At 48.8% G+C, this 22,473-nt stretch overlaps 1 protein-coding gene across 1 annotated transcript; it reads right to left on the bottom strand.

Moving 5' to 3' along the window:
• Positions 1 to 6,101: 6,101 nt before the first annotated feature.
• Positions 6,102 to 8,192, bottom strand: LOC120655738 (14 kDa proline-rich protein DC2.15-like). Its single transcript, XM_039933710.1, has 2 exons — positions 8,150 to 8,192; positions 6,102 to 6,656 (listed from the first exon to the last, which is right to left on the bottom strand). The coding sequence occupies exons 1-2, from the start codon at positions 8,190 to 8,192 to the stop codon at positions 6,277 to 6,279; spliced, it is 423 nt and encodes a 140-aa protein (XP_039789644.1). The 3' UTR covers positions 6,102 to 6,276.
• Between the last annotated feature and the right edge of the window lie 14,281 nt (positions 8,193 to 22,473).

Below are 22,473 nucleotides of genomic sequence, written 5' to 3'. Positions count from 1 at the left end.
GCCGTCCCCCGCCTGCGCCTGAGAGGGAGGAAGGACCGTATCGAGGAGGGAGGGGAGGAGGAGGAAAGCTCGAGGGAGAGAGATGCCAGGGAGAAGAAGAGTCGAAGAGATAAGAGAGGGGACAGAGTTAAATAAATGAGATGTAGGCCACGCCCGTGAAACTCTTTTATCCCGGTTGGAGACTCCAACCGGGACAAAAGACTATCTTTTGGTCCCGGTTGGAGTCACCCACCGGGACTAAATCCTTTAGTACCGGTGGGTGACTCCAACCAGGACTAAAGGATACTATTTTATTCCGGTGGAAGTCTTCAACCGGGATAAGAAGTCTCTTTCTACTCTTTATTGGTTGCTAGACTTTAGACCCGGGACTAAAGCTTTCATTTGTCCCGGGTCCAATAACGACCGGGATAAATGTGCAGGAACAAAACCCTGTTCTGTAGTATGTTTTGTAGTAGTGTAGCCTGCTTGTGATGCCTTGATCACGCTGTTAGCGGGGTTACTTATAGTCGAGCCTAATCATTGGCGTTCATGTAGTGAGCTTTGCGACTATCGATTGTGCATGTGAAAGCGGTTAGGAAGGGTACGATCTGGATTGGTTGTTGGCCACCTCGTGTAACTAGTGTTTTCCCAGATAATGGTGCATCGAATATTCTTATTTCTATATAGCTCCGGGGAGCCAGCTGCGCAAGATCGCTGCATGGGCTGGTGAACTCTGGCGCTTTGTTTTCGAATGATGCTGGCTGGATAATTTAGCCTGGTATCTTGGCGTATCGGGACGGTGTGTGGCATGCGTGGTGGTTAATAATGGATTAGGAGCGTTGACCTTCAAGAAGCCAAGCGGATATGGACGATTATTTTTTGCATAAACTAATAAGGCAATATAAAACCACACATCGTTCAACCCGTTCAAAGAAAATTAATTTAATGTTACGTGTTTGGAGGCCTATTTTTCGGAGTCGTTGTTAGTGATGGCAAAACTACGAAGCGCAATATTTGAAGTCCAAAATATCAAATTCTCTCGATTTGTATACCTTGATTTGGGTCTCACCATCCAATGAGAAGCCGATCAAGGATGTGATTTGTAGCTCTTCAAGTTTCTCCAAGTCTCCTGCATGGTGTCAACTCCAAGAGCAGCTACACCAAGCAGGTTCTGTGGCGGCCGCCGCAGCAGCAGCTCCAAGTTTGAGCCACCTCAAGTTTGCCGTCAACCACCTCCGGAAGCAGGTCTCACATTCTCTCACATGGTTTGACATTCTCCTCGTTGGTTGAAGAGATGCAAATCAAGTTCTTGATTTGGCTTATTGTTGGTTGAAGTTAGAGGAGGCCGTCCTGGATGGCCTTGACCGGCACGGCCACTGGTGTTGTGCCCGCGAAAGCGCGGCTACCATTTGCGTCCACGCGGCCGGCAACTTCGCCATCTCTAGAAATGGGCCGCGGGTTAATGCCACTGGTGTTGTGCCCGCGAAAGCGCGGCTACCATTTGCGTCCTCGCGGCCGGCAACTTCGCCATCTCTAGAAATGGGCCGCGGGCCATTAACGAGCGAGTCAAGCGAGCTAGCGAGTTACGAGTTTTTCGTCCAGCCCTAGCCGCGGCTCACCCCTAGCCGCCGTCCATAGATCTGGCCGCCACCGTGCAGATGATGGCGAGGTATGGAGGAGGATCCAAAGCGAGTGCCTGATCTCATCTCATCCCATACTGCCGTAGCCTGGCCTCGATTCGATTCGTATGGCGGTGGTGGGAGGGGGTCGTCAATGGAAGATTTGCTCACTGCCGCAGCAGGGGAGGCCACCCAAACGAGCCAGGCAACCAAGCATGGATGGTTGCGAGAAAAGAGCCATCCTTTGATGAAGTTGGCAAAGGTCATACTAAAAATTTTGGCAGAATTAACAATTCTACTATAGAATTAATAGCACAGGCACCATGTTTTAGAAAAAGAGGACAAATCCCATGCCAACCTCGTTAAACCAAAAGCGTTACATGCAGAGTGAATTTAATCGATGGCTTCCACGCTTAGTTTAGCGATGAGTATTATTCTGGACTTTGGGATACTTGAATAAGAGGTGTACAGGAGCCAGCATCCATGAAATGAGCATTACCAACCGTAGTATAGTACGTGCTACTGCCGTCATTCCAAATTATAGGTGGTTTGACTCTTTTGACCTCAAGTTTGAACACTAGTTTTATTAAAAAAATTGTGAAAAATATCACTTCTTTTCTTGTGGTTTGCTTTATCAATACATGTTCTTCCAAGAATGATTAAATTTGACTATATTTGCACATTTTTTTGAATAAGATAAACGGTCAAACTTGGTGTCAAAAATTTAAACGACTTATAGTTTCGAACAAAGGGAGTACTTTGCATGCGAGTGTGCTGTGTGCTGCTTGGCTCACCTTCCTTATATGTATAATCTTTCAATCTATATATTAATAGAATCTATAGTATTTTTTATAGAATAAGAAAAAATGAAGATAATAAACTATGGATTCTTTCTTTCTCTTCCATTCTTACGTTTCCATATTAAAGTGTAGTTTTTTTACTTAAATTCAAAAATATTAATCTAATATGTCCATTGGTCTTCCAAAAGTACCTTACCGGATTCCCAGAGATGAAGAAGCGACTTTTTTCTTTTGATAAAATGAAGAAACGACTTGGGTTGACTTATATAATATTATGTATCGAGAAATGACACTTTTTTTAGGTCAAGAGATTCGTTGCGAGATCACGAATCATATTACAGGTCTGATGGTATATCTCAGTATACATCTTTGAAACATGTGGTTCTTTGAAATTGTTTAGCAAAATATTTTCCTGCAATTCATATACGTCTCTTTGTGTGTGTAATATCGATTCTTCCTCACGACGGCATGCGGTGGTCAGGGGCGGAGAGAGGGGGGGGGGCGGGCAGGGGCCTGGCCCCCCATGAGCACCAAATTTACACTATAAATTTAAATTTTGATTAAAATTTTTATTGAAATTTATATGGTTGGCCCCCCCAACAATGAAAAAAACGGATTCCTGGCTCCGCCCTTGGCGGTGGTGGGGCCGGCGTGGAAAGTTTAATGGCTTGTACGTGTTGCAGCTTGTTGGGTGGTGGGGTACTATGAATGACCAGGTGGACTCATCATTCATCACTCGAGTTGATTGCACTCATGTGCTGAATGTCTTGTTATATTGTAATTGACTGCACAGAAATGAGCTTTTAGTTTTGGAACAAGTCCATTTTATCCCCCTGAACTTTTTCAAAGAGTTCGGATTACCCCCTGAACTACAATACCGGGTATAGAACCCCCCTCAACTCTCAAAACCGGACAAATCAGCCCCCTACACTGTGTGGAGGCGGTTTCCCACGGTTGGCCCCACCTGCTGTCAGCCTCTCATATATCTCTTGCTTTCTTTCTCTTTCCCCCCGAGCTCTCCTCGCCTACCTCTCCGGCCGCCGGTGGTTCCTCCCGCCGCCTGAGCTCTCCTCGTCGCCGCACTCACCGCCGCTCGAGCTCTTCTCCTTACTGCGCTCGCCCCGCCACCCGAGTAGTGGAGGACCTCTTCCTTTCTTCTTCTTTCCCGGCCAAAACAGAGCAGATAGAGCATATCCCGCTTGCCGGCATAATTCGTGGGCCACACTCCACCTCCGGTCGATTCCTCTCATCCACGGCACCAGAACCTTCCAGCTCCATCCATGAGCAAGCCCTAGGCGCAACTGAGCACAACCTCAACGGGAATAGCGGATCTTGCGATCTCCATTGCCGTTGGTCATCCGAGCTCCGCCCGCCATCGAACTCCTTCCCGTGGGGAGCTCGCGTTGCCGCTGGGGGAGCAGGTGCAGCTGGCCGTGAGGAGCTCGCGCCGCTATTGGGGGAGAAGGCGCAGTTGGCCGCGGGGACTTCGCGCCGCCGGCTACGAGGACCTCCTTGAGCCAGGCAGGCCCGAGCCCTACACGCCTGCCTCTCCCACCGCCCGAGCTCTCCTCATCGCCGCGCTCGCCGCCGCTCGAGCTTCAGGGCGACGCGCGAGGATTGGGGCCCGGCGGTGGAGCTCGAGGGGAGGGCTACTCCGGCAGTAGGGGACGACAGGCAGCGGGGGTGACAGTGGCGGGGGAGGGAGAGAAAGAGGAAAGAGAGAGATGAGAGGCTGACAGGTGGGGCCCACCATGGGAATCCGTCTCCACACAGTGCATGGGGCTGATTTGTCCGGTTTTGAGAGTTGAGGGGGGGGTGGTTCTATACCCGGTATTGTAGTTCAGGGTGTGTGTGGGGGGGGGGGTAATCCGGACTCCTCGACAAGTTAAGGGGAGTGAAATGAGCTTGTTCCTTTAGTTTTTACCAGCACCAGTTAACTGTCAAGCTGAATCCCGGCTGGAGAAATAGACCAATGGTGGTTATACAAAATCAACAACGTACGGTACATGGAGCACACGGTACTGGACTGTAGACATTCAATGTTCAAACCCATAATTTTTCCTTAATTAAAAAATGGAGCACGCGTGATGGGGAAAAAATTTGGTGCATCCGGTCTCCAAATCTCCTCCCGTGCATACCCATGTCTGATGCGAAACACCTGTGCATCCAGCGGATCTATCCGATGGTAGATTGGTGGTGCCTCGTCCGCTCGGCTCCTCGGCTTGGCTCAGCGCATAGAGTCAGCAGTTAAGCTTACTAGACGTGGCTAGAGTCTTTTCCTTGCCCGCCATGCCGCTGTGTCATGGATCGATCAAAGGCCAAGCAGTTTCTTTCCTGCCAGATAATCCGACCGCAGCCCCCGATCCATGGCTTCCGGCGACGAGCACCGCGGGAAGGGGGGAACTACGGAGACGCGGGCACCATGGCGGCGCTGCGGCAGCTTTATTCAGGGTACGCCTGTATGGACAAGGCGCCAGCGGTGCACGCCGTGGGGCGGCTCGTGGCGTTCCTTGTGCTACGACAGGGGGTGCCCACCGTGGCGGAGGGGAGTGCAGCGGAGGACGACTTGTGTGGCTCAAGATGGGTCAGTGCGGCGGCGTGGCGGATGAGGGAGACTGAGGGAGCCCAGCGTTGCGAGCCAACCGTGGGAGCCGAGGGAGCAGGCAGGTGTAGCGGGCATTGGATTGCGTATTTGCGTGGGCTTCCACGCGGCAACAATTGTATAAGCCAGTATGCGCAGACGCTGGTTTGCGTACCGACTGCATCGAATTTTATTCCGTGCGATGACCTTTCATGTATCAGCTAGGAATAGGAACACTACTCATCCCGCAATAGTCCTGGCTGGCTACCACTACTACAGAAATCTTAATTGAGGTGGTAAAAAATTATTAACCGAGATGTTTTTTCTGTTCGGTTAATTCTTTAACCGAGACGGTTTTTTATAATATGTCCGCCTTGGTCAATCGAATAATTTTTTTAAAAAAGCAAAAGCCCCGCCAAGCCCATCCCTGGCCGCTGCCGCATCCCGTCGCCGCCGCCGCCGGCACCGCATTCCGTTGCCGCAGTCGCAGGGCCTTGCTTGCCGAGGCCGAGCTCAGCCTCGACCTCGCCGTCGGCCCTGCACTCCATCACGCGGATCTCGTCAGCCTCAAGCTCAGGCGAGACTAGAGCCGCGTGCGCCTCGGCCTCGTTGGCCCTGCACTCAAACGCGCGGATCTCGGCACGCAGCCGCGCCTCCGTCTCCGTGGCCCGTCGAATCTCGTCCCGCAGGTCGCCGACCACTCGGATCTGGGCCTCTGTGTCGACGGCGCTGAGCTGGCGTGCGGCGAGCACACGCGGTATTGGAATGTAGACATTCAATGTTCAAAGCCAGATATTTTCCTTAGTTTAAAAATGGAGCACGCGGGATGATGACCCTTCATGTATGAGCTGGGAAATGCAACGCTACTCCTCCCGCAATAGTCCTGGCTAGCTACATCGATTTTTCTTTTTCTGATGCACGTCCATGTTTCTATAAAAGCTTAGCTTCAATAATCATCCATTGACATCTTCGCACTGTTTTATCCAATGAACAAAGGTCAGCTTCAACATTTAGCAGTGATTTGGTTGAAAAATATAGCGCAGTACGTAGGCATATGCTCGCTCTCCTATACAACAAGAACCAGACCAAATTTGAGCACTAAATTTTAGCTGCAAATGAAACTTTATTGAAACACCAGCACACAAGTGACTAGTCCTTTATTACAACAAATGCACAGGAAGGGAAGAATAATAAAGACCAGATATCAGGTAGAGATAATCCAAATCAAATAATAGCAATGAATGGAAAGCAATGCAAGGCCGCTCTCATATATTCGTATAAGTCGAGATGCGGTCGATCAGCACTGGAAGCCGCTGGGCACGTTCTTGCCGCAGTAGTTAAGGATGAGGCTGAGGTTGATGGGGAGGTTGAGGTTGATGCCGAGCACGTTGGCCTTGACGGCGGTGCAGAGGCAGACTGCGGCCTCGAGGTCGACGAGGCCCTTCAGGAGGGAGCAGCACGGCAGCGCCGGCGGCGTGCCCACCTGGGCCTGGACCAGGCCCAGCACGTCGGCGCACACGCCCAGCTTCAGTGCGTTGATGGGGCACTGGCCGATCGACCCCGGCGTGGTGGGTGTCGGGGTGGAAGGGGTCGACCCGGTCGAGCAGTCGGGCGAGTAGCACGCGCTGGCCACGCCCAGCACCAAGTTCACGGCCACGATGAAAGTGATCGGGTGCTCTAGCCTAAGAGGGGGAGGGGGTGAATTAGGCACTAATAAAAACTTAGACCTATGGCTCCAACTAGTTTGCACAAAGCTTAAACTAAAACAAGCTATCTAGATGTGCAACTAGGTTGTTCTAGTGTAAAACCCCTATCCCAAAAGAGTTTAGCAACCTATAGCCTTTCCTATCAAGAAACTATTCTATGAAAGTAAAGGCATACAAATTACTAGAATGAAATGCGGAAGCTTAAAGAGCGGGATAGGAGATAGCAAACTCTTGACGCGGGTGTTTATCCCGTGGTTCGGTTAGCCACAAAGGCACACCTACATCCACGTTGTTGTAGCACTCACTAAGAGTATTGCTACTCGGCCACCAAGTCTCTTCCGTGAACACAATCACGGTCACCTTGGCCCCGGGTTCCACTAAGGAGCTTCTCCACAAAGGATGGGGGTCTCCACGTCCCCCGCACAAAGGTGTCGTCGCCGCTCCACACCAAGTCGGAGGGTCGATGACGTTGCCGGCGAGCTTCACGCTCCAAGGTGCCGGCGCACCAAGCTCTTGTTTTGGTTCACTAATGAACCACAGCACAAAGGCTCTAAGCCTTGCAAACTCACTCACTAAGAGCTAATCCTTTACACAACACTCTCAAAGTGTGCTAAGGGCTAAGGATATGATCTTGATGCTTTTGTATGGCTTGGAGATGTTCTTGGGTGTGTGTGGGATGTCCAGCAACTCCAGCAATCTTCAAATGGCCGGGGTGAGGCGTATATATAGGCCACCAAGTCTTGTAGCCGTTGCTCCAACGGTTAGCTGAAAATCTGCGTACCACCGGAAGAACCGATGCCTCTTGGCAGGGTAGCGTCGGTTCATCCGGTCACTCATAACACGAAGTAGCCGTTGGACTCCTGATGTCTGACGCAGAGACCACCGGTTGAACCGATGCTTTGTACCGATGCCTCACCGGTTCAACCGGTGCTGAAGGAATCTTCTCCTGGACGCTGACGTCATTACACCGGTGGTATGCACCGATGCACCGTCGGTTGAACCGGTGCTGAAGAAACTTCTTCTGGGCACTTGACATCGTCTCTGGTACAAAGGACGGCCATTGCACCGATGCCCTATTTTAGACCGTCGGTTCAACCGGTGCCTATAAGCTGACTTGGCTTCGATTCCCTTCTGCACCAAAGTATCAAGGCGTCGGTTCTTCCGACTACCATCGGATGCTCCGATGCCCTGGCGTCGGTTCTTCCGGTGCTCCTGAATCGAAGAGCTTTCAGGGCGCTGCCCTGAGACCCGCGAGGGGCGGCTCCCCCTCGACCCCCGTCCGCTAACCGGGTAGCGGAACCCCCGTAGGGGCTGCCCTTCGGGCCTTGCTACGCCTATTTTCTCTTTCTCTTTGTCATCACTTGAACCTAAAAGCCTGAGAATGATCATCTTAACAATCATATTAGTCCAAGTGTTGTGTTGTCATTCGATCACCAAAATCACTCGAAATGGCATCAATGGTGCCATGTTCGTTACACACGAACAGCACGAACGCCTTGGACGCCATTGCTAGCTAGCTCCTCGATCACAAGCCAACAAGCTAACTCGCGATCGCTCTAGCTAACGTGGTTAGAGCTCTTGATCAGCGAGTGATTAGCCTGCTTGTGATGCTTGATCATGCCGTTAGCGGGGGTACTTATAGTCGAGCCGATCATTAGCATCCATGTGAATGCGGTTAGGAAGGGTGCGACCAGGATTGGTTGGCCACCTCGTGTAACTAGTGTTCCCAGATAATGGTGTATCGAATATTTATTTCTGTACAGCTCCAGCGAGCCAGCTGCGCAAATAGCCAAGATCATTGCATGGGCTGGCGAACGTTAGCGCTCTGTCTACTGTCTTCGTATGATGCTGGTTGCTTATTTTAGCCTAGGAGATCTTGGCGTATCGGACGGTGCGTGGTGTGCGCCGGTGGTGCTGGAGGAAATTAGAGGTCAAGCAAATGGTGATTAACAATGGACTAGGAATGTTGACCTTTGAGAAGCCAAGTTGGCTGAATCAACTACGGCGATATAGAATCATACACGTTCAGCCCGTTGCAAGAAAATTAATTGTCACATGTTTGGATGCCTATTTTTGCGGAGTCGATATTAGGGATGGCAGAATTGCGAAGCGCAAAGTTTGGAATGCCAAATATCCAATTTTCTCTCGATTTGTATATCTTGATTTGCATCTCTCCATCCAATGAGAAGCCAATCAACATGTGATTTGCAGCTCTTCAAGTTTCTCCAGGTCTCCTACTCGGCTTTAACTCCAAGGTGGCGTTTGGTTCGAGAGCAGTGCAGGACGAAGCCGTCCCGTCCCATGTTTACTTCACGAAATGGAGCGATTCCTCCAAGTGAATATTTGCTCTAGATTCGGGATGAGCTCACTCGACATAAAAGGCCGGACAAGTTCGCTCACGTTTCATGCTGTCGCTTACTGTCTCATGCTCCCTCCGGCGCTGTCCTTTCTCTGCGAGATTCTCTGCTCCCCACAATGACAGCCTGCTCGGTGCATGGCCGATTTGAGCGGCGGAGGACCAATAATTTGAGCGGCAGCACGATGAATCCGACGTTCGGGTGACTAATTGGGCGGCAGCAGCCGTGCAGAGGCGATGACAGCAGCGTGCAGCGGGTGCGTCGTGCGTAGAGTCCTTGCCGGCGGTGGGCAATGGCACATCGTGTCCAGCGTGAGCCTGCACCAACAGCTGGCAGGTGAGCGCGCGAAGGGAGGTGGGATGAGTGGATGCTTGAAGCGCATCTAGCCCGATAGATGCAAATGGTAAGTTTCGGTAATTAATGACAATTGTATACGACTAACGTGTGTTTTGAAAAAAAAATCAATAATTAAATTAGTCTCATATGAAATATAAAAGGAGACCCCTCAATTTAAAACAATCATGCGGGCCAAGAACTAAAATTCAAAGATTAAAGACCTTTCTAGTCTCAAGTGTCACAAGGAGATGAAGGACACTTGATTTAACTAGGTTTTATAATTTCCAGTTCTTGACCGTACTACTAAGAGGAGGTTCTTGAGTTAGTAGCTTGACTAAAATTGAGTTGGCTATAGAAATCTTGCACACTCGCTCAAAAACAGTTCAAGATAGTCACAAAAAGGCAACAAAACACTAGGAAGAAGAAACAATCGAAGTAGCAATCAACTCCAAGTCAATTCAGCTGAAAACAAAGAAAAACAGTAGCACCGGTTTAACCGATGTCTAAGCATCGGTGCATCCGACGCTTGGCGGAAGAATCGATGCCCTGTCGGTCTATCTCTTTTGGATGCAAGCAGAGATCAAGTTAACATACTCTATACCACCGGTTGAACCGATGGTCCCAAGCAAAGCACCGGTGTAATAGATGTACTTTATTTCAGAGAGCATGTTTGGTGGATCTCAACTCGCCTTCCGCACCGATTGAACCGACGCTTTAGAAACAACCATCGGTGCATTGGATGTACTATATTCCAGAGAGCTTGTTTGAGTGGACGTGAGAACTTCTTCAGCACCGGTTGAACCGACGCCCCTTCGAAGCTTGCACCGGTGAAATGACGCAAGCCTGGATAATGTGTCAAAACCCTCAACGGCTACTATTTGGACATAGAGAGACCGGTTGAACCGACGCCATCAACTTAAAACCACGTCGGTTCTTCCGATGGTCACGATTTTTCTGCATTGGACTTCCAATGGCTATGTGACCCTCTCCACTCTATATAAGGCCACCCCTGGCTCATTTATGATGCCCCTCTCCAACGGCTGCTTTGAGCAATGAGATGAAGATCTAGAGCTTAATTGTGATTCAACCTTGAAGAATTCAACCTTTGCTAGTGTAGCAAGTGTACTTGAGTTAGGGCCAACTGAGTGTAGGTCAAGTGAAGGCTTAGGAGCTTGTTACTCTTGGTGTTTGACGGCACCTAGACGGTCTTGGTGATCGGTAAGTTCTTGGTGAGCTCTTGGAGTTTGTGGGAGCAGCAAGAAAAAAAGTTTGTACACGGTGTGAAGCTCGTCATTCCGGAGATGGAGAAGGAGCATTCTTAGTGATCATTTGCTCCTTAGTGAAGCAAGGGAGCAATACCCTTGTGTGGGTGCTCCAACATGGATTAGGGGGAGCGTCAACTCCTCGATACCACGGAAAAAAATCCGGTTGTCTCGTGTCCTTCGCATTTACTTTCAAGCAATTAATTTTCTTTATTTTGATTTTGCTCTTCTTTGCTTGTTTGTTTGACTAGGACAATAGCATGATAGTTTGATCTCTTGTCTAGAACTTTTACTTGCTAGTGTGGTTCCCTCTAGGCAAGATGAACATGTTAGTGTGTTTTTCTTCCTAAGGATCCCTTGCTAGTGTGCTCTAGTCAATAGGGTTCAAATTTGTAGACTGAGCAATACTAGTCTAGGTTAAGAATAAGTTAGAAATTTAAAAAAGTGCCAATTCAACTCCCCTTCTTGGACCTCGATTATTTCAATTTGTATCAGTGCTTAGGCTCTCTTTAATAGGCTTAAAACTCTTAGAGATGGCCCCGGTGAGTAGTGGACCACCCAAAGTAGATGGGAGAAATTATAACTATTGGAAAACTCGCATAGCGGGTTATCTTGAAGCTCTTCGTACCGGACCATCTGTTGGGACGGCGAGGAGAACAAATTGTTTCAGGAGCTGCTGATGCACGCGCCGGACTGGTTGGAGAAAGTTGCGGCGATGCTGCCAAAGAAGATGGTCGTCGACGTGGGGAACCACTACAGCGACCTCGAGAACAACACAGGTACATCGAGGCCGAGCTCGTGCCATTCCCGCACTATAGAGGCTTGCCGCCCTCTGTCTTTGTTTGATGCTGGTTGCTTATTTTAGCCTAGGAGATCTTGGCGTATCGGACGGTGCATGGTGTGCACCGGTGGTTCAGGAGGAAATTAGAGGTCAAGCAAATGGTGATTTACAATAGACTAGTGAAAGTGATCGGGTGCTCTAGCCTAAGAGGGGGAGGGGGTGAATTAGGCACTAATAAAAACTTTGACCTATGGCTCCAACTAGTTTGCACAAAATTTAAACTAAAACAAGCTATCTAGATGTGCAACTAGGTTGTTCTAGTGTGAAACCCCTATCCCAAAAGAGTTATGCACCCTATAGCCTTTTCTAACAAGAAACTACTCTATGAAAGTAAAGGCACAAAGGTTGCAAGTAAAAAATGCGGAAGCTTAAGAGCGGGATAGGAGATAGCAAACTCTTAATGCGGGTGTTTATCCCGTGGTTCGGTTAGCCACAAAGGCACACCTACATCCACGTTGTTGTAGCACTCACTAAGAGTATTGCTACTCGGCCACCAAGTCTCTTCCGTGAACACAATCACGGTCACCTTGGCCCCGGGTTCCACTAAGGAGCTTCTCCACAAAGGATGGGGGTCTCCACGTCCCCCGCACAAAGATGTCGTCGCCGTTCCACACCAAGTCGGAGGGTCGATGACGTTGCCGGCGAGCTTTACGCTCCAAGGTGCCGGCGCACCAAGCTCTTGTTTTGGTTCACTAGAGAACCACAGCACAAAGGCTCAAGGCCTTGCAATCTCACTCACTAAGAGCTAATCTAGCACTCACACTACAAAGCTAGTGCTATAAGCTAAGGATATGATCTATGAGCTCTTGTATGACTTAGACATGTTCTTGGATGTGTATGAGGTGTCTTGGGACTCCAGCAAGCTTCAAATGACCGGGGTGAGGCGTATATATAGGCCACCAAGTCTTGTAGCCGTTGCTCCAACGGTCAGCTGAAATTTTGCGTATCACCGGAAGAACCGATGCCTCTGGCAGGGGTAGCGTCGGTTCTTCCGGTCACTCATAAACCGAAGTAGCCGTTGAAGTCCTGACAGCTGACGCAGTGACCACCGGTTGAACCGATGTTTTGTACCGATGCATCACCGGTTCATCCGGTGCTTAAGAATCTTCTTCTGGGCGCTGACGTCATTGCACCGACGCAATACTCCGATGCACCGTCGGTTGAACCGGTGCTGAAGAATCTTCTCCTGGGCGCTTGACATCGTCTCTGGAACATAGGACGCCCAATGCACCGATGCCCCTTTTTGACCCGTCGGTTCAACCGGTGCCTATAGACTGACTTGGCTTCGATTCCCTTCTGCACCAGAATTCCATAGCGTCGGTTCTTCCGACTACCATCGGATGCACCGATGCCCTTGGCGTCGGTTCTTCCGGTGCTCCTGATCCGAAAAGCTTTCAGGGCGTAGGGGCGGCCCTTCGGGCCTTGCTACGCCTATCTTCTCTTTCTCTTTGTCATCACTTGAACCTAAAAGCCTGAGAATGATCATCTTAACAATCATATTAGTCCTAGTGTTGTGTTGTCATTCGATCACCAAAATCACTTGAAATGGCATAAATGGTGCCATGTTCCTTACAACTAGGAATGTTGAACTTTGCGAAGGCAAGTTGGCTGAATAAACTATGGCAATATAGAATCACGCGCGTTCAGCCTGTTGCAAGAAAATTAATTGTCACATGTTTGGATGCCCATTTTTGCAGAGTCTATATTAGGGATGGAAAAATTGCGAAGCGCAAAGTTTGGAATCCCAAATATCCAATTTTCTTTCGATTCATATACCTTGATTTGCGTCTCTCGATCCAATGAGAAGCCAATCAAAAACGTGATTTGCAGCTCTTCAAGTTTCTCCGGGTCTCCTGCTCGGTTTCCACTTTAAGGTGGTGTTTGGTTCCAGAGCGGTGCAGGACGGAGCTATCCCGTCCCGTGTTTACTTCATGAGTGCAGGAACGGAGCGATTCCTCCATGTGAATATTCGCTCTAGATTCGGGATGAACTCGCTTGACAATAAACGCCGGACGAGTTCGCTCACGTTTCATCCTGTCTCTTACTGTCTCATGCTCCCTTCGGCGCCGTCCTTTCTCTACGCGATTATCTGCTCCCCGCAATGACAGCCTGCTCGGAGCATGGCCGATTTGAGCGGCGGAGGACCAATCTGAGCGGCAGCGCGATCAAATCCGACGGCCGCGTGACTAATTGGGTGGTGGCAGGCGTGCGGAGGCATGCAGCGGGTGCGTCATGTATAGAGGCATTGCCACAGGTGGGCAATGGCATGTCGTGGCCAGCGTGAGCCCGCACCAACAGCTGGCAGGTGAGCGTGCGCAGGGAGATGGGATGAATGGATACTGGTTGGGATGAGTGGACGGCAAGGAGAACAAATTATTAGAGGAGGTACTGACGCGGGTCGACCGCAACGAGCCGGACCGGTGGGAGAAAGTGACGGTGATGCTGCCAAAGAAGACGGTCGTCGACGTGGGGAACCACTACAACGACCTCGAGAACGATGTCAGGTACATCAAGGCCGAGCTCATGCATTCCCGCACTATAGAGGCTTGCCGCCCTCGTCTGAGTTCACCCTGGAGGACTGGGACGACGGTGACAACGTATACAGGCGCAGCTACTACCTCAAGCGTGCGCAGCCCGGGCCAGGAGCGGAAGAAAGGGCATCAGCGCACCGAGCTGGCGCCGACGGCGGCCAGTGGCACGCTGGGCATGGAGCTTGCGGCGATAGCGCGGCATGGTGTGCTCAGGGAACCGGGAGGAGAGCAGGGGAGGGGAGGGGAGGAAGAAGGCCAGTGCATGACATGTGGGCCCCACAAAATGTGGGCTAACAGAACAAGAAAATGGAGCCATCACATCCTTCCAACTAACAAAAAATAGAGCCGCCCTATCCCTCCAACCAAACATAAAAATAGAGCCATTTCATTTCTGTAATATGGAATGGAACTGTTCCATCCTACTTCAATAGACGAATTATTAAGTCTAATTAATCCATGTTATAGCATAGATTAATTAGGCTTAATAGATTTATCTCACAAATTAGCCTAGGGGTTATGCAATTAATTATCATCAATCTACGCTTAATACTTCTGATTTAGCACTGTCGGATATAAATAAGGCCTTAGCTCCACCTCAAGTTGACTCATTATCGTCGTCAACCACCTCCGAGCTCCAGGAGGTTTCACGTTCATGGTGTGATATTTTCCTTTTTAGTTGAAGAGATGCAAAACAATTCTGGATTCGGCTCATCATTGGTTGAAGTCAGAGGAGACCGTCTAGGACGGCCTTGACCGGCACGTCCATGGGTGCTGTGGTGGCGACAGCACATACCATTCACGTCCTCATGGCCGGCAACTCCGCCATCTCCAGAAACGGGCCGTGGCTCGGCCCCAGCCGCCGTCTGTAGATCCGGCCGCGGCCGCGCGAAGGACGGAGGGGTGGAGGAGGATCCGAAGTGAGCGCCTGATCTTATCTTGTCCCATACTCCCGTGGCCTGACCTTGATTTGATTCGGACGGTTGCGGCAGGAGTCGTCGATGGAATATTTGCTCACCGCCCGTAGCAGAGGAGGCCACCCAAAGGAGTCAGGCAACAAAGCAGGCGGCGGGCTACCCATGAACTCTGCCCAGCCAAACCAAACAAGAGCTTCGCTCCATTAATCATAACACTATGGCTCTCTAACTTCATGGCTCAAGACAACATGAATGGTTGCGAGAAGGGAGACATCCTTTAATGAAGCTGGTGAAGGTCATACTGAAGATTTTGGCATAATCAACAATTCTACTGTGGCTGTGTTTAGTTCGTGAAAAAATTTGAGTTTTGGTACTGTAGCACATTTCGTTGTTATTAACAATTAATGTCCAATTATGAATTAATTGGGCTTAAAAAATTCATTTCTCGTATAAAACAGTTATACTATGTAATTAGTTATTTTTTCAACTGTATTTAATGCTCCATGCATGTAGATTCGATGTGACAGGTACTGTAGGAATTTTTTTGGGAAATAAACATAGCATGTATAGTTGAGGGGAGTAATTTAGACTTTTTCCAAAAGCATAATACCGCTTGCCGCTAAACTCAGTGCGGAAGCCACGGACTAAATTCGCTCTCCATGTAGCGCTTTTGGTTTAACGTGCTGTTTCTAAAACATCCATGCGGCCTGTGATATTAATTAATGGAAAAAGTCTAAATTACTCCCCTCAACTATAGCTAAAGTCTTGATAACTCCTAAACTATAACTTGGTTCAATTTACCCCCTAAACTATACCATTTAGTTTATTTTATCCCCTAATACAATTTATTTTTTTTGTTTCTCCATACACAAGTTGAATTTTAATTTCAAATTTTGCAGAGTAGTAGTGGACATCATAATTCATATTTAAAAAAAGTTTTATAATTTTTTCCCATTGTTTTTCATATAATTTTGTACTCCAATTATTAATTTATCATTAAATATTCTAACCTATCAAAATAATAATAAAAAATTATGATATATTTTTTTAACATGCGTTATGGTGCATACTATTATGTTGTAAAATTTCAACTCAAAACTCCACCTATGCATGGAGAAATAAAAAAGATAAATTATATTAGGGGTAATTTGAACCAAATAGTATATTTTAGGGGTTAAAATGAACCAAACAATAATTTAGGGAGTTATCCAGACTTTGGCTATAGTTGGAGGGAGTAATTTAGACCTTTTCCTTATGCTTTTTGGACTTACGGATACTTGAATAAGAGGTGTACGGAAGCAAGCAGCCATGAAATGAGCATTACCAACCGAAGGATGGGTGACACCTTAGCGGCAATATAGTGTGTGCTACTTTGCATGCGAGTGTGTTGTGTGCAAGGTTCACCATTTCGTTTCTACTGTTCCGAAATTTCGTTTTTTGACCAAAATTTGACTTTCATATTTTTGAATTTGAAACCGAAATCACCCACTTTTCGGACCGAAATTCGCTTCCCGGTGAGTAGCGGAAACGGAAAAAAGTACCGAAATTTCGGTCTTTCCGACCGAAACGGTAAACCCTGGTTGTGTGTTGCTTGGCTCTCTTTGAAACTGGCGGTTCTTTGTGTTGTAAATCAAAGTCAAAAAACAGTATGTGAAAGGAAGACTTTGAATGGTGGCTAAATTAATAAGAGGAGAGGAAAAAGTCAAGGTGTTCACATAGTCAAACACTTGTATTCATCTCCTATAAATAGGAGGCCCCTTTCATCATTTGTGAGCTGCTGAAGAAGTGAAAGCAATACAAGAAACTCCTCCTCTTTACATCAGTGTCCTTCCTAGCGTTCCTGCTATTGTGTTCTTGCTATTGTGTGCTTGTATCCAACGAAAGAACTCGATTTCTAACATGTTATCAGCACGAGTTCTACCGAGCTAAGGGTAAGAAGGTGAGAAATCAGTTCTTTTGCAATCAACCTATTGCTATCTATCAACAGTACCGGCGATGCTAGGATGGCTCTGCCTCCGCTCGCCCAGTACCGGCGATGCTAGGATGGCCTTGCCTCCGCTCGCCGTCGGCCCTGAAGTGCCGAATCCCTACTGTCCCCGGGAGCAACTCGCGGCGACGCTAGGATGGCTCTGCCTCCACTCGCCGTCGGCCCTGAAGTGCCGAATCGCCGCTGTCATAAGGATGTGCGCGCAGATCGGGCTTGACCCCAGCAGGGTCGACGCCGCGACACGGCCACCGGCAGGCGGTGCGGCGCCGAACCCCACCTAGGCGCGGCCGCCAGCTCTGGCTGGGCCTGGCCCCCATGACGCCGCCGCCCGTCCCTAGCCACGGGCGCGCGCGGGTACCGCCGCTTGGCGCGGCACCACCCTCGCACACGGGGGAGCAGGCGCGCGGGCCCGGCCATCGCCGCCGCTGTACTGGCCATGGGAGAGGACCCGGCCGCCGCCGCCCTAGCTGTGGGGGCGCGCGGACGCGCTGGCCCCGGCTGCCGCTGCCGCCCTGGCAGGGAGCAGGGGTGCAGACACGGGGGTCCCGACCGCCGCCGCCCTGGCCGGGCGCAGGGCCCTTGGCCGGTCCTCCTCCCACGGTGCCAGGCGCCAGATGCCGCCGCCGACCGGGCCTCCTCCCCTCTGAAGCTTCCTGAAGAAGTGATAAGACGGTGAGAGACAGAATGGGAAAGGGAAATTTGGGTTAGGGTTTTGACCCACCCCTTTTATACTCTGGCCGGGAGTACGTGAGCCGTTCATCTTGATGAACGGTCACGGATGACTGTGCTGATTTGGCCAGCCCATGAAACACCAGATTGGGTCGTTTAGGTCCATTATGGATAAGATGCACAAATGTCTCATATTGTGCATAATAGTGGCCCGAAGTCCACTAAAATATCCAAATACCCGGCCCGAAGTCCGTGAGAATTTAGTGGCCTGAAGCCCACTATATTTACTTTATTGCATATTATAATTTACTGCAATTTATTTTCTCGCGCTTATTTAATTTCTGTGAATTTACTTTATTGCAATTTATATATTTACTTAATTGCAAAGCAATCCTGAAGATTGCACTTGGGAAATCTTTGTATAGTCCTGAAGACTATACTTAGTCGTAAGCCTGAAGATTACGCACCGACATTAATCCTGTGCATTAACTGTGCAGGCATGTCGGACATCGCAAAGAGGGAGTTCGATGACCTTGCCGTGGACAGCAGCAACTACCTCACTTGGGCTACCGACGTCGAGATAAAACTTGACAGCATGGGCCTCGATCATACCATCGTTCAGCTTGAAGCTGGCAAGGATGAACGCACAAAGCCTGATAAAGCAAAGGCATTGCACTTTTTGCGACACCACCTCCACCCAGACCTGAAGTCTGAGTACATGACAGAGAGGGATCCACTGGTTTTATGGCAGTCCCTGAAGGACCGCTTCAGCCAGCAGCGGTCGATTGTGCTCCCGAGGGCACAACAGGACTGGATAACCTTGTGCTTCCAAGACTTTAAGTCTGTGGCAGCGTATAACTCTGCTTTACACAGGATTGTGACTAAGATGCGTCTATGCGGCCAGAAGATCACAGACGCTGATATGACCGACAAAACTCTATGCACCTTCCACCCCGGGAACATTGTACTGCAACAGCAATACAGGAACTCAAAGTACACTAAGTACTTTGAGCTAAGCGAGGTATTGTCTATCACTGAACAGCAGAATGAGGTTCTTATGAACAACCATTCTGTCCGGCCCACTGGTTCCATGGTTGTGCCTGAAGCACATGCCAATGTTGCTGAGAGCTCTCGCAACCACAAAAGGGGTTGTGGAAAGGGAAAAGAGGTGCCATTTTCAAAGGTAAAGGAAAGGGAAAGCCCAAGGGTAGAACCAAACCAAAGAAGGGAAAAGGTGACCATAGCGGGGAGGAGCAAGGTGAATGCTGCAGATGCGGAGCAAAGGGACATTAGTCCCGTAAATGCCGCACCCCCAGGCACCTGGTTGACCTTTACCAGCAGAGCAAGAAAGGGAAAGGTCAACATGAGTCCCACTTCACCGTTGAGCCAGAAGCTCAGGAGTGCGACGACATGAATGTTGACGCAAGCGGTGGAGACGTCCGAATGGGCGAAAATGAGGACAACCTTCTTGATGACATCGACGTATTTGGGGACCTGCACTAATCTCCAATGTACCATGTCACGTTAAATGCGATGTCCACATGTATTAGTGTTTGGCCATGCATGCTCATGAAGAGCATTTGTAGCATATGGTCCAAACCTTCCTAATGCTTTCCCAGGAATTATGTAATGTTTCTCGCATAATATATGCTTTATGTTAAATTTCTATTTTTGTTTTATGGCATTTAACAGAATTTGTGGGGACTGTCGGTGTTTTACCGTCAGGTTCTCTGAGGGGTATCCCGAGGAGAGTGGTTATGAGTAGGGACTCGTCGAGATCAAAACGCGATGGTGCAAGGAACACAAGGATTTAGACAGGTTCATGCCGCCGGAGCGTAATACCCTACGTCCTGTGTGGTGGTTTGTATTCCCTCAGGTATTGTTCGATCTTTTGGAGGGGTCCCTGCTCGGCCTTATATAGTCTGGGGGAATAGGGTTACATGGAAATCCTAGTCGAGTTCTGTTAGGATTCTAGTTCGAGAGGTTCGGCTAGTTCCCGAGACCGTCGACTAGTTCCCGAGACCGTCGACTAGTTCTACTCCTATTCGGGTAGATACAAAAGAGGTAGGGCATAACTATGTACTACTCACTACTCTAGAATATTCTGTACCCGTGGGCAGTCTTGTCGTCCCGGGTCTGATAGGGACCCTATGGCCGAAGCGGAGATCTGTCTTGTAGACAGTGGCACCACTAATACGATACTAAGGGAAACCAGATATTTCCAGACATTAAGAAAAATGGAAATATTATGACCATTGCCGGAAGCAATGCTCATATCGTGGGCACCGGAAGTGCCACACTGGTTCTTCTCATGGGTACATAGATCTTTGTGAAGGATGCATTATTGTATCCTGACTCAAAGCGCACCCTTTTGAGTTTCAAAGATATCCGTTCGTATGGTTTCCATATAGAAACCAAGATTGAGCAAGGTACTGAATATCTGCTCATCACTAAATTCGACAGATATCGAAAGCAAATAGTGGAAAGACTCCCTTCATCGCCATAGGGTTTGTACTACACGTACATAAAACCCACTGAAAGATTTGTTGCGATGAAAACCATATTCCGAAATGCTGAATCATTTCGAATATGGCATGACCGATTGGGTCATCCTGGGTTGAGCATGATGAGAAGAATCATAAAAAATTCTGCTGGCCATGACGTTAATGGTTTCCCTAATCCTAAAGATTTCATTTGCACTGCATGTGCAAAGGGGAAACTAATCACTAGACCATCCCTCCTGAAGATTAGGGATGAGTCACCTGTGTTCCTGCAAAGGATACAAGGCGACATTTGTGGACCTATTCAGCCCCTGTCGGGCCCGTTTAGGTATTTCATGGTACTGATTGATGCATCTACTAGATGGTGCTATGTGGACCTTTTGTCCATCAGAAACCATGCCTTTGCAAAGCTCATTGCCCAAATAATCAGGCTAAAGGCAAGTTTCCCTGGTAACCGCATTCAGTCCATCCGGATGGATAATGCTGGTGAGTTCAGGTCAAAAGCCTTTGATGATTATTTCTTAGCCATGGGCATTAAGGTAGAGCATTCAGTACCACATGTCCACACACAAAATGGTCTAGCTGAATCCTTATCTTGAGGATCAAGTGGATTGCACGGCCATTGTTGCAGAATTGTAAGCTGCCAACCAGTTGTTGGGGCCATGCGGTGTTGCATGATGCTGCACTAATTCAACTCAGGCCAACTGCATATCATGAAACATCCCCCTTACAGATGGTGCGTGGGAAAGAACCAAGTATTTCTCATCTGCATATATTTGGCAGCGCGGTGTACGTGCCAATACCACCACCTCAGCGTACATCAATGGGACCCCACCGGAAGCCGGGGATCTATGTTGGTTATGAGACTCCGTCCATAATCAAATATTTAAAACCTATGACTGGGGATCTTCATACGGCTCGGTACGCTGATTGTGTCTTTGACGAAGACCATTTTCCCAGCATTAGGGGGAGAAAGGCATCAAGAAGAATGCCGGGAAATTGAATGGAATGCAACGGGGTTGCAATCCTTAGATCCATGCACCAGTGAGTCTGAACTGGAAGTTCAGAGGACCATACATTTGCAAAATCTTGCAAATGAGCTGCAAGATGCCTTCACTGATCACAAAAAAGTGACAAGGTCGCATATAACTGCAGTAAATGCTCCAGAGAGAGTTCAGGTACCCCTGAAGGCTACTAACTCTACTGTCTCTGCCCCTAATCCTAGGAAGAGGGGGAGACCTCCGGGCGCTCAGGACAAGGTCCCGCGGAGACATCCGCAGAGACGAGTACCTGAGCCACTTGCATCACTTAAGGAAGCAGTTGAAGATGCTCAACCTAAAGTTGAGAACGCCCCTGAAGCGGCGGCTCGACCAGGAGTTGAGTTGGTCCCTGAAGGACCCCATCCTGAAGATGGAAACCACCATGTGTCGCACACTCAATATCACATTGGTGGATCGGAACGCCCCCGCTCAATCGTTATGGGAAATCACGATGAGCGGGAGGATGATCATGAGGAGATCGCCACTAATTATGTGGAATCAGGAGAGTCATTTAATAGAAAGACCACTATTGTCAACACAAATTTCGCCTAAAAAATTGCTGACTCAATGGATCCGGATCCAGATCCAAAGTCCATAATAGAGTGTCAGAAGCGCTCTAATTGGGACAAATGGATAGCAGCAATTGAGGCAGAATTGCGCTCGCTTTGTCAAAGAGAGGTTTTTGGACCTGCAGTTCCAACACCTCCAAAAGTCATCCCTATAGGATGCAAATGGGTCTTCCTCCGGAAGAGGAATGAACCTGGTCAGGTGGTAAGATACAAAGCGAGGCTGGTGGCACAAGGGTTCACGCAGAGACCTGTCATCGATTATGATGAGACTTACTCTCCTGTTATGAGTGGCATAACGTTCCGATATCTCATATCTATGGCAGCTAACTTGAATTTAAAAATGCAGCTGATGGATGTTGTGACCACATATTTGTATGGGTCACTTGATTCGGAAATTTATATGAGAGTCCTTGATGGACTCAAGATCCCTGAACCGAATCAAAACCGCAACATGTTTAGCATCCGCCTACATCGGTCATTGTATGGATTGAAACAGTCCAGAAGGATGTGGTTCAACCGTTTGAGTAACTTTCTCCTGAAGAGAGGTTACACAAAAAATGACGATTGTCCCTATGTGTTCATCAAGAAATCCGCTCATGGATTTTGCATCATCTCAGTTTATGTCGATAATTTGAATATCATCGGAACCACAAGGGACATTGAGAAAGCGTCGGCTTACCTCAAAACAGAGTTTGAGATGAAAGACTTGGGTAAAACCAAGTTCTGTTTGGGCCTGCAGCTCGAACACCTCCCTGAAGGAGTGTTCATACACCAGTCCACC

Source organism: Panicum virgatum, chromosome 1K (genome assembly GCF_016808335.1).
Source record: "Panicum virgatum strain AP13 chromosome 1K, P.virgatum_v5, whole genome shotgun sequence".
Classification (NCBI taxonomy): domain Eukaryota; kingdom Viridiplantae; phylum Streptophyta; class Magnoliopsida; order Poales; family Poaceae; genus Panicum; species Panicum virgatum.
This window is presented reverse-complemented; position numbering and strand designations above follow the sequence as displayed.

Coding starts and splice junctions, on each gene's coding strand:
- LOC120655738 (XM_039933710.1), bottom strand. CDS start 8,192: ATGGCGTCCAAGGCGTTCGTGCTGTTCGTGTGTAACGAACATG. Junction 6,657..8,149: donor GTTCGTGTGTAACGAACATG/GCACCATTGATG, acceptor CTCTTAGGCTAG/AGCACCCGATCACTTTCATC.